A 12,572-nucleotide genomic window follows, 5' to 3' on the forward strand; every position below is an offset into this window, starting at 1 on the left:
AATATATACGTGACTGTAAAAGCTGTCCTGCAAAGTCCTAACATTATAAATGCTTAGATATAATAATAATAATAATAATACATCAATGCATCTTTGGGGGAGAAGCCTACTTGCCAACTCCCAACTCCTAAACTGAAATATCTTTCCTTTTGTTAGAGGAACACTGCTGTTAAAAAATGCTGAATAAGTATATCAGCTCTGTTTCCCGATTATGCCGTGGTTAATGTCACCTCTAAGGTGACAGCAACCTCACTAGGCATTTAAGAAAAAACTACAGTGTTCCTATTTTTCATATTCATTCAAGTAACCTAACATTCAGCAATTGTTTCATTTTTAAAAGTCCTGTTCTGAATACTAATATATTCATGAATTCTTAGATTATATAAAGTTGCTCAATATTCAGTTGATAATGTCAAAACTGAAAAAGCCATCAACCAATTATTTCTCTCTTAAGAGTGAAATAAAACCCTCTCCAATTTATTGAATGGAACAAACTAGGGTTTTGTTTTGTTGTTGTTACCAACATAGCCTTGAGTAGTTGTATGCTTAATCTTGTAAAAGTTCAGGTTCTTCTCCATTTTTTACAACAATTAAAAAATAACTGCTGGGGCGTTGGTACCTCATTCCTAAAATCCTAGCTATTTAGGAGGATGAGATCTGAGGATCATGATTGGAAACCAGCTCAGACAGGAAAGTCTGTGAAACTCTTATTTCCAATTAACCAGTGAAAAGGTAGAAGTGGAGCTCAAGTGACAGAGAATGAGCCCTGAGTGAAAAAAAGTACGGGACATTACCCAGGCCTTAAGTTCAAAGCCCCAGTACTGGCACATGCACATGTGTTCATATGTACACACATACACACACACACACACACACACACACACACAGAGTCATTTCTAAAAATAAAATTGGCTGCCTAAACAAACTTGGTTTTACTATAGCTAGACACTTACAGGGGAGGGAAAGGAGAATTCTGGCTCAGGAATGAACAAAATATTAGATAGCAGTAAAGCATTACAGTTGACTGAAATATCTTAAGTACTAGGACACTGGTTCAAATCATAATAAGCAAAGAAATCTCCTTGCTGCACTTTATCAAGAATATATCTGGTAGAGCCAAAAGCTGATGGAAGAAATAAATTCAACTGTGAGAAGTCTAATTAAGTAATTCCTGCTAAGGAGTGTTATGGCTCTTCCTTCTAGAACACTGTCTGAGGAAGAATGAAGAAAAGACATTCATCAATATCTCATATTTAATTCCCCCTTCAAATCAATTCATACTTTGAACAGCTGCAGAAAGTTCTATCAGCTGCTTATTTGGTGAAATAGGAAGACAGTGATCATGGCTGCCTGTCAAAGCTCCATGATTAATTGTGTCCAAACAGTCATTATTGTTCTTCACTGATGGAAGGTTATAGATTCTGAACACTGATAGATAACTCACAATATGGATGAAAACATATCCTTATGGGCAGTTCATTTCATGCAAGGAGAACTACTCTAAGCCATCTCCCTTCTGTCTGCAATCTTCAGAAATGGCTTTATTCACTCACTAACATCAACATAAGAATCACCAGTATGGAAGCCACCTTTTCCACCAGTAAATTAAATTTTAAATTTTAACATACAAATATTCCTTATGATGCAGCCTGCCTTTCCTTGAGCATAGGACTGTAAATAACTTTGGGTACCATTCCAAAGATTTACATAAAAGCAAAATCTAGAGCCTCTGGGAGAATATAGTACATGTTAAAGCCAATGAGTTAAGGGAGTAAGAGGTACATGTTGTAATGAGAGACCAGGAACACATTGGCAGTGGTATATGGAGCAATCAATGCTCAGGAGTTAAGAGTCCAAGAGTGACTTCTAATTGAGAGTTGGACTTTGGGCAAGTATTTGGCTTAGGACTTCAGTTTTTCCTCTGTGAAATCTAAGGTCTGGATCTTTCAAGTTTGGATTCTATTGTTCTTAGATCATGCTAAGCCAATTCTCAAAACCTATGCAAGTGATGTCTTTAAAAATTATATCCTGCTGGGCACCAGTGGCTCATGCCTATAATCCTAGTTACTGAGGAGGCTAAGATCTGAGGGTCACGGTTCAAAGCCAGCCCAAGCAGGAATGTCCATTAGACTCTTATCTCCAATTAACAACCAGAAAACCAGAAGTGGTGCTGTGGCTCAAGAGGTAGAGCACTCACCCTGAGCTGAAGAGTTCAGGGATAGTGCCCCAGGCCCAGAGTTCAAGCCCCAGGACTGACAAAAAAGTTATAAACCAACATATGAACTTATTTATTTATAAGTTATATATACTAATAGTGTTTAGATAGCAACTATGTTAAAATACATTATAAACACTTAAAAGGATATGAGATATGCAATATCTCATTTTATTTATTATTTATTAAAGGCAATTTATTTAACATATTTATCAATGGTTAAATATTTTAAAGAGAGTAAAAGGGTTAATTATTGTTTTTATTTTTTGATTCCCTGGTTATGTGCCTGGTTACTGTCATGAGACAGTTAGTGCACAGGTAAATCTAAAGTTACATTTTTTTTCTGATTCTTAGTTTTAAGGACTGCATAAAATGATACCTTACAGAGGTATGGAGATCCAAGTGGGAGGAATATACCACTACATTTATTAGCACTCATATATTTTCAACTTCATCTACTATTAACACTAATAACAAAGAAGTGTTAGTTAAAAATTCAAGTAGGAATTTTTTTATTGGCTCTAATGGTTATAACTACTTAGTAGTCAGAATGTCAAGCCCAAATATGTCAATAGTCTCATTCAACATAAAAAGACTGAAGAGTCCAATCAAAAGAAAGATTTTCAGAACAGATTTTTTAAAAATAACCACTTGGTGCACTTCCAAATGTCAAACTTTAAATGAAGACAGAGAAAGCCTGAATGAAAAAAAAGATGAATGGAATATACAATGTCCACACTAATCAAAAGACAGCTCTATACTACATAAATGTCAGATCAAGTAGACTTTAATGTCAAAAATCTTAGCAAAGATTAAGAGATACTTTATGTATGCTAATAGTTTTTAGTTAAAGAGATGTGTCATAATGATACCATGGTAACAAGAAGTTATGTTAGCCATATATACGTATATATTGATGACCATAGTATCAAAATATATAAATGAAAATTGATAGCACAAAAGAGAAACAGCAAATCAATATGCACAGTTGTGAATGTGAGTGATATCTTCTAACATCTGGTAAAAAAAGGAGACAGAAAATTAATAGAGGTTATACGACATGATTATTAACAAAAATGGTCTAAATTGCCACTTATAGAATTGGTATCTTTCTATATCGAATTTGCTTTGCCAGACCAAAATCTGATAAAGACCTTTACTTAATAAGGAAATTATAGGCAAATTTTTCTCATGAATTTGAGTACTAAGCTTACAATCAAAATGTTAGCACATCTAATTCAGCAATTTATTAAAATGCTAATATTTAAAACTTGAGTATATCCCATAATATAGCAGAGATTTAGCATTTCAAAATCAATCACCAGTTTGGAAGAATAAAAGTGAAACCACATAGGATGTCAATAAATGCAGAAAAATATTTGATAAAATTCAACATTTATCCAAGATTCAAAGTGATAGAACCTAGGGAGTAACGGAAACTTTTTAATCTGATAAAGAATCCCCTAAAAACCGGCAGCAAACATCCAACTGAAGTAAACTCTAACTAGTATCCCAGAACAAAATAATGAGACTGGGAAAGAGCTAATAGCTCATATGAAAAAAGAGAAAGACAGAGTGATAGAGACAGAGACAGACAGTGAGACAGAGACAGAGAGATGACAGAGACAGAGATGCTTACTACTTAGCAAGGAGATAAAACAATCTTTAAAATCTGAGAACATGGGCTGGGTGCCGGTGGCTCATGCTTTTAATCGTAGCTATTCAGGAGGCCCAGATTTGAGGATCGAGGTTCAAAGTAGATAAGTCTTTGGGACATTTATCTACAATATACTACTCAGAAAAAGTCAGAAGTGGCTCTGTAGCTCAAGTGGTAGAGAGCACAAAGAGGCTCAGGGACAGTGCCCAGGCCCTGAGTTCAAAACCCAGAACCAGGAAAAAAATGAGAATATGTATTTTATTTTTTTATTTTTTTTATTTTTTTTTTGCTTATGTATTTTATCAAAATTAAAAATTAGTTCTCATCAAGAAACATAATTAAGGAAATGAAATGGCAAGATATAGGCTGAGAGATAGAATTAATAATATATCTACCTAACAAATGACTGGTATTTAGAATGTCCAAATACAGAGACTTACAAATTAATAAAGACAAAAAAGGGAGAAAGAGACTCATCAGATTTAAGAGTAGAAATAGTAATGGCTAGAAAGCACATGAAAAATGCTCAACATGATTTATCATTAAAGAAATAAAAATTTAAAAATGGCTTTACAGCTCTAGTATATCTAAGATCAATCAAACAACACAATATTCAAGCAAGAAAGCAAAGCAAATGAAACTCTTACACTGTTGCTAGTACAAAATAGTGCCGATTTCTTAGAAAACTGACATCCCCATGTATTATGAGCTGTGCTTTGTTTACGTGGGTCAAAAGTTTCCTCTTGTTTACACTAGTTGGAATTAGGCTTCCCTTAGTCAGTGGTTCTGAGCTGACACCAGTAGGAAAGATTATCCCAATGACTGGGTGTTGTTATGGTGACAATGTGGAGCCAGGACCACTTGATCCCAGAATGTAAGGCCCGTACAACAATGCTCTGTCTGTTAAGACGTATGTCTTGGAACTGTGACTACATGTTATTTTACTCCTTCCCTGCCCAAGAACTTCTATTAGTCTTCCCCTGGTGCCTTTCTTGTTGTTGTTAAAATATTGGAAGATTTAAATTTTATCCAATGCACTATTCCAACTTTGTGTTCACCTTCATAGCATCCTTGTAAGTCATTCAATAAGGGCCACAAGGTATTCATTCTTTTGCATTTCTAACAAAGTATATGATGTTATATATGCCAGGGGGTTAACAAGCAACTTGATCATATGGCTGACAAGTCTCATCATTTGCTCTCTGCTCTGGGGAAAAAGGAAAGAAAGAAAAGAGAGCTCAGGGCAATACAGCTCTAGTAGTAGAGCATCTGTGTGGCAAGGGCAAAGCCTTAAGTTCAAAGTAGCACGTGCACAGGCGCGCGCGAACACACACACACACACACACACACACACACACACACACACACACACACACACACAGAGCAGTAAGTCAAATGGAAAACCATAGCGTATTCATTACCTTCAAATTTTCATTTATATATAAATAGCCTCAATCTTCCAGTGAGATTCATGGGCATAGGTTCTTTCTGAGGCTTGAATTCTTCAAGCTTTCAGGTCTTGAGGAAGCTAGGGACCTGGGATTTTTATCTGGCTCAATCTCATTTTTGGTGGAGGCCTTCATCTTGAGTTCTTTACCTTGTAGAACTCAGTGTATGCTCATGCAGCCAAAATTCCTCATAACCTTTTCCTCATAACCTTTCTTACTATGCAGCACTTTAAAGAATAATGCATACCTGTGTCATAATTGATTATAAGTTTTTGGTCGTGATTACCCACATTCTGTGGCTCAAAGTTGACTTCCAGTTGCATGGACTCCCCCACATTAAGAGTTCCATCCACTGGCTCCACAGAGAAAGGCCTGCAACGAACAGGAAGACATACCATCAAAGCACAGTTCTTATTAATGTGAGAGGAAGAGGAAGAGGAGGAGTTGGAGGAGGAGGAAAAGGAGACACTAGTTCTGTAGACAACTCATACCCCACACTATAGCCTCATGTTCTAGAAGTGAAGTATTCTTTCTTCCCTAATGGGAAAGAATTTTAGATTTAATATTAAAATAACAGCTAAGAGACCAACAACAGCAACTTAGATGATGTGGATTCCTGTTTGTGTCTTTGGCTGCCATTTTCTAACATTCATTGAGCCTTTCCTGCTAGGTTCAGATAGAGAGTTAGGGTGATTACAAATGCATAAAATTCAGTCCTTGGCCTCCAGATACTGAGATTTTGGTAAGGGACATATTGAAATATGTATGCAAAAACTCATTTACAAGGGATAAAAATCAAGTTTTGTGAGCATTCAAAGGAGAGATCCCTTCCCCCCCTCCCCTTTGTACCTCCTTGCTTTCTGGGACTCCCAGAAGCTGAAACCCAACCAGAAGCCAGAAGGTGCTGAGGCCTGATGACAACAGTCTGGAGAAAACCAGAGAGTGCATTTAGAAAGCCAAACAGGACCAGCTCTGTGTGTTGATAAGAGACTTAGTGGTTAAAGCTATTGTAAGGAGTGAGGGTGGGTTTAGGAAAAGGAAATAGCTTTACTTAATTGTCCTGGAAGGTAAGGTCTAGAGAGGAACTGAATCTGATCATGAAGTATCTTAAATACTTTCCAGAGTTCTTCCTTCCAAATAGGAAACTCAGCTTGTTTAATTATTTTCATGGTCCATTTCACTCCTTTAAATTGCTAGTTTTTCAAAGTAATGTGTTATACAATGTATCTGGCAGGCTAAGCTGTTTCTGATTATTTACTTCTATCACAACAGTTTTGAGAGTCATCTTCCATAAATCTTCCCTTAGATAATGAACTCAATTTCAGAAAACCCAAGCTTTCTGCAATGTGGGTACAGAACTGATGAGAAAGGGCAGCACCGGGTAGTGCCTGAGATTATTACTGCAGGGGCCTCTTACCAATGATGGGCATGTTTATTTTCTGGTGCAGTCTAATCTACATTGATCTCCTTGCCTTTCACTTCTTCATTTGACCCTTCCTTTCTCTGTCCTTTCTTGGTACCCCCAGTACCAATCATCCAGTGAGCCCCAACATTGTGGTAAGGGCACCAAGGGGTGGTGGTTACTATCCCAGTATCTGGAGCCAACTGAATGAGTTTAAAGTCCAACCATACCATGACTTTGGGCAAGTCGTTTAATATGGCTTCTTAAACAATAAAAGAAGAAGAAGAAGAGCACCTACTTCATGGGGTTATAGTGTAGACTATAGAAGTTCATATAAATAAAGTGCTTATAATTTACACCTGGCAAGTTTTTGTCATTGCTGCTTTCATCTCCCTCACTGATTGCCCAGAGGGGCTGGAAGATGAAGCTGAGGTTGAGTTTGGGTGTTTGGGTAAGTCGAGGCAGGAAAATTCATGAGACTCTTATCTCTAAAAAATCAGTAAGAAGCTGTGACTCAAGTGGTAGAATGCTAGCCTTGAGCAAAAAAAGCTAAGGGACAACATCAAGCCCTAAGTTCAAGTACACACACACACACACACACACACACACACACACACACACACACACACACACACACACACACACACACACACACACACACACACACACAATCTTTCCTTAATGGGAAATGAAACAATGTGGTTTCCTTCATAGGAGAAAGAAATTGTTTCCTTTCTGCTATCTCAGTAAAATCTGAAAAGTTGAGAAAGGAGACCAGTTTTCTGGCTTTGAAATCAACACAGCAACATCTCCCATATTTTCTTTTCCACTTTCTAACATTTTTCTTCCTGCATTATGCTTTCATATTCTTTTCAAATATTTCTCAGTAGCCAAAGAACAGTTTTGAAATGAATAAGATATTATTACATTGCAGAACCTAAGCTAATATTTTACAGAGATGTGTCACATATGTGACACTACTGTCACATCTCTACGACCTGGAGGAATCCAAATTCTGTGAAGTGGTAATGGATACATTCCTTTTGTGCTAATTGTTAGGTTTAGATTACACTGAACTTCTTCAGTAGTTAGGAAATCACCTGGGATCACCAGTACCTCTTAGAGAGCTTCCTAAGCTTTCACAATAAATCAGTTGTTAATTGGATAGAGTATGTTAAGTCCCCGTGCTTAAACATTGTCTGTAATTTGATTTTGCACTTCATTTTACTAAAGGCAAACAGGCTGAACAGGCTAGAAAATATCAAGTATCAGAAAATGCTCTTATGAAGGAGTGAAAAGTATGGTTCCTCAAGGGCATATGGATTGCTCTGCCTACCAACCTATTTGGAATTGATATCACACACTCATTAATACCAAATACTTGATTATAGAGGAAACTCGGTCTGTGAAAAGTCATGAGCCACAAGAAGTCTTGAATTTTGTTTTCTGCATGAGCTATGCTTAAGAATTAAAACTATTCCACTTAAGGGATTTCATGTTTAGCGGGCTCCTAAATATTGGTCCTACAGTATCTGTATTTTGATTCAGATAGCTTTTCTTCTTTTATTCCTAACTTGAGGTTTTAAAATTGCTTCTTAATCTTCTATTTTTTCCTTTTCCAATATGAATTCTACTTTAATAGTGAAAGTTATTCTGGGACCTCCTGGAGTTTTAGGTCAAATTTGTAATAAAGTTGAATGGTAATTGTTTATGCCTATATATTTTATAAAACATTGCAGCTCCTTTTATTAGTGTAAAAAACATTACGCCCATTTTATAGTACTTGGAGCATGTATTTTTATTTTAAATTATTGTAAAGGTTTATAGTTGCAGCTTTGCCTTTGTGATATATTATTGGTTAGGCAGCCTATAAACATTTATTGGACACTTTTTTATCCTAGACAGTTGCTCAATGCTGGGACATGCAAATGAAAAGAGTTAGATACAGTCCTTGCATTTCAGTTCCTCATATTCTAATGAGGGCATCATTTTCATTTTTATAATCTATATAAACTGAACCATTTTATAAATGTTAACTATTCATTAAATCATCATTTCAATGAGGGAAAATATGATCTGTTTAAAAAATAATTTTCTGTGAGATCTTTTTTTCTTTTTTTTGTCCCAGACCAGGACTCAAACTCTATCTGATCACTGGCTGGTGCTCTATCACTTAAACCATGTCCCTAACCCTGAGATATTATTTTTAGCTATACACTGAACCCAAGAGTGACAGAACCAAGAGTAGAGCTGAGCTTTTGAGTCTAAATTCCTATAGTCACTATTCTGCTCTATTAGCAATCATGTTAACCTTCCCTGAAAAACAGCATCATGTGTACAATTTTTAGAATGGAGAATTTTTAATGGGCTCTCTCCATAGATGATGTGCCCACAAATCCAACCACATCCTTTCTACTATCATCCTCAGGGTTCTTAATGGCAAACAAAAGAATCCAACTGTGTCTAATTCAAGAAAGGGATTGATTGGGAGGATTTGGGCCAGCTCACAGAACTGTCAACATGATTGGGGAAAAAATATTTTGTGGAAGTAGCAGAAAACATCTATTTAATGAAGACTCTAAACAGAAAAACAAAAATACTTGAGAGACTTGATTATCTAGAAGATGGGAGAGATGGGAAACCCAACTTAAGATAGCAAGATCACTCTGGAATTAGCAGCAGTTAATCACCTCTAAGGAAAGGAACAAGTGTTATCAGATCCTGGGGACCTGGATTACATTGTAGAAGTTGGAACCAGGGCATGCCAGGCCAACAGTTGCTAGAACCAGAGAAGAGATGCAGCTGCTGCTGGGGATTTGACTATGGACAGGAAGAAGAAATACCATGACCTCTACATTTATTCTATCCCCTCTAACATCTCCACCCATCACAGCTGGAATTCAACTGACAGAGGAGGCCAGGAAGGATAACACAGTCCCTCAGTGATATCCAGCCAAGCAGGGGAACTCTGAAAATGGATCTGATTGCAAACAAGCCCAGAACTGGCCCAGCTTTTTTTTTTTTCAATCAAGGCTTGGATATTAATTTATTGGGAGATCTTAGATAAGTCATTTCCCTATTCATACCTTACTTCATCTGTAAAGTGGGAATGCTACATTGTCTTTGTGACTCCTAGCTAGTTTTGAGTTGGCTGTCCATTTTACCTTAGAATTATTTCAGTGCTAGGATGATTCACATAGTCATATGGATAGAAAAAAGTCACATATTTTTCTACAACGTCAGAACTACCTTGCATTTACCTGAATCTAATACGTAAGCAATTGATACTTGTATATAGTTAAGCCAAATTGTCTGGGAAGATATGCTGCCTGCGTTTGAAAGTAAATCCTCTTTTTCATATAAACATTGTCAGGTAACAGGAAGTTTTTAATCTAATTATGGATAGTGGTGGTTGTGAGAGAACTTTTATTTTAATTTTTAAAATAGGTTCTTTCTAAGATATTGTGAGCCAGCTGAACAACAGGCTTCCCACTCCTCAATCAAGATGTGAGGCTTGCCAGAGATCACAAAGGTTGTACAAGTGCCATGAACAATGCCAAGAGACTGATTTCCAAAAGAACTTTTTCCCCATGGTGCCTACACTACAGGGACTACATAACTACTCAGATTAAAATCAACAACACTTACTAGCTCCAGGGCTCCTGATATGACCTCTTCATCCCACACTTGTCTCCTCTTCATGGCCAGCAATAGCAGGCTGAGATTTTTCACATCCTATCACTCTAAACTCCGCTTTCCTGTTCTATTTTCTAGAACCTTTGTGATTATATTGGGCCCATGCAAAGAATCCAGGATGATTTTCCCATTTTAGGGTCAGCTGATTTTTTTCCCATATATATTTTTATTGTAAAAATACTGTACAGATGGGTTACACTTACATGAGTAGGGTAATGAATACATTTCCTATTGAGCATTATTACCTCCTCCTTTGTTTTTCCCCTACCATCCTTTTCTCCCCACCTCCCCAGTTGATTTTTTGCCATGTAATATTCTCAAATTCTTGGAATTAGGACATGGACATATTTGGAGAGCTATTATTCCACCTACCACACTGGCAGTAGCTTGTTTGAATTTAAAAAAAACAATAGGGCAGACATTTATACAGTGGTTGCTATGTACAGCAGTATGTTTATTTACATTTTTTCCTCATAATAACCCTGTGAAGTGCTGACTACCCCTTTCCTATTTTTCAGGTGAAAAAGTTGAGGGCCATAAGCTCAAAGAAGCTGGAAAAGGCAAAGGAATGAATTATCTCCACAGGCCTCCAAAAAGGACCACTGCCATGTCAACAGTCTTATTTGAAATAAGTAATATATTAATTTGTAAATGCCCAGTGGGCCATTTTCTATACTAAAAGTTTATCCAGCATTTCAAAAACGCCGAAGATGATAAGATGCTTTAGAAAGAAAGAAACGTAAGATAGTAAACTTGGAGTTTTAGTTTCTTCTGAGGACATAGAAGGAGTCTTCATTACTCCATTAGTAAGGTGTCCCAACTTTGCAGCGGAAGATTGTAACAAGGCTCTCCCACCCAGAATGCTGTTCTCCCAAATTACTTGTGCTGGCTAGCTTTAACCATAGTCCATCAAAGATGGGAGTCAAAGGACTGTTTCCATACCTGCACGTTCTGATATGAAACACTGCATCTTTGTTGCCAATGTTTCGCACCAGCAGAATCTTCTGAGTGCTGTATTTGACAGGGCAAGTGGAAAAATTCAGATCATCAGGAAAATCCAGGATGGCTCTTGCACCTCTAGCTTTGATGGGTACAATAAACTTCTCTCTTTCAGTTATACAAGTCAACATATGGGCATAATCCTAGAAGGAAAAGGTACAATCATTATTTGGGGGCAATAAGATCAAGGTAACTATGCAGAAAAATGATGGTTATGCCAGGCATTGTGCAAAACAATTTAGGGCAGGTATTTCATGAAAACTTCTGGTAAATGTATTTTCAATGAGATTACCTTTTCTGGTAAAGTGTTAAAAACCCACAAGCCAATAGCATAGCTCAGGCTTCACATGTTTCTTAGCTATTCAGGAAGTGGGATGGGAGATAGTGATTAAAGATTTGTGCCAGTTCCTCTATTTAACTTTTCAGCTTCACCCCCACACTATACACAATGTGTCTTTGCAGCATCTCCAACAGGAGTGGAGTCTACTGCTCTATTACTTGCCCGTTTCAGACCATGGCCTTACGATGCTTTGGTATTCCCAGTTTTGTTCCTTAGATCCTGACACTGACATGTGTCCTCGCCTGTTCTAGCCAGGACAAGAACCTGGTGTCCCAGCCAGGGCCAGAGGAGCCTAGTCTCAGCCACCTGATCATCATAGAGAGAGAATCCAGCCAAGTGAGTGGAGCTTCTATCCTGCCTCGGGAGAACAGAACCACCATAGTTTTGTGGACAATAATAAATGCTTATCATTTAAGGCACTAAATTGTGGAGTGCTCTGTTGTTATGCACAATAGCTAACTGATATACAATCCAGTTTGCAAAGTCATTACTGACCATTTCAAATTAAAGTGCTGAGGCCATAGGTCTCTGTCTTTCCTGCTCTTGTATCTAAATGCAACAGAATACTGAATAAAGTCACTATCTCATTAGATAGAACTCTTGCTGATGCATCAGCAAAGAAAAAGTTAAAGTGAACCTTTACCAATAAGCAAGACTTACTACAAAAGAGAAATGGTAATAGTCCCCTTAAGAATTGGCCAGAGTTTATTTTTCTTTATTCTTTTGCACTGTGCTGGTACGTTTTAGCTGCAAGGCAATCTTGATAAATGAAAAGTCATTTTGAACTTAAATCTCCTTTTCAGTAATCATATAGC

The 12,572-nt window shown here is 37.2% G+C and overlaps 1 protein-coding gene across 2 annotated transcripts in view; it reads right to left on the reverse strand.

Annotated features, from left to right (window-relative positions):
* Hydin (HYDIN axonemal central pair apparatus protein) overlaps positions 1-12,572 on the reverse strand; it is a 236,973-nt gene that overhangs the window by 203,969 nt on the left and 20,432 nt on the right. For both annotated transcript variants that reach the window (XM_042700777.1, XM_042700776.1), the window contains exons 5-6: positions 11,361-11,560; positions 5,568-5,692 (exon numbers count right to left, since the gene is read on the reverse strand). In XM_042700777.1, the coding sequence (XP_042556711.1) occupies positions 5,568-5,692; positions 11,361-11,560 (325 nt within the window). The remainder of the gene's footprint in view (positions 1-5,567; positions 5,693-11,360; positions 11,561-12,572) is intronic.

The sequence above is a fragment of the Dipodomys spectabilis genome, unplaced genomic scaffold (genome assembly GCF_019054845.1).
Source record: "Dipodomys spectabilis isolate Male_0828 unplaced genomic scaffold, ASM1905484v1 ptg000273l, whole genome shotgun sequence".
Classification (NCBI taxonomy): Eukaryota; Metazoa; Chordata; class Mammalia; order Rodentia; family Heteromyidae; genus Dipodomys; species Dipodomys spectabilis.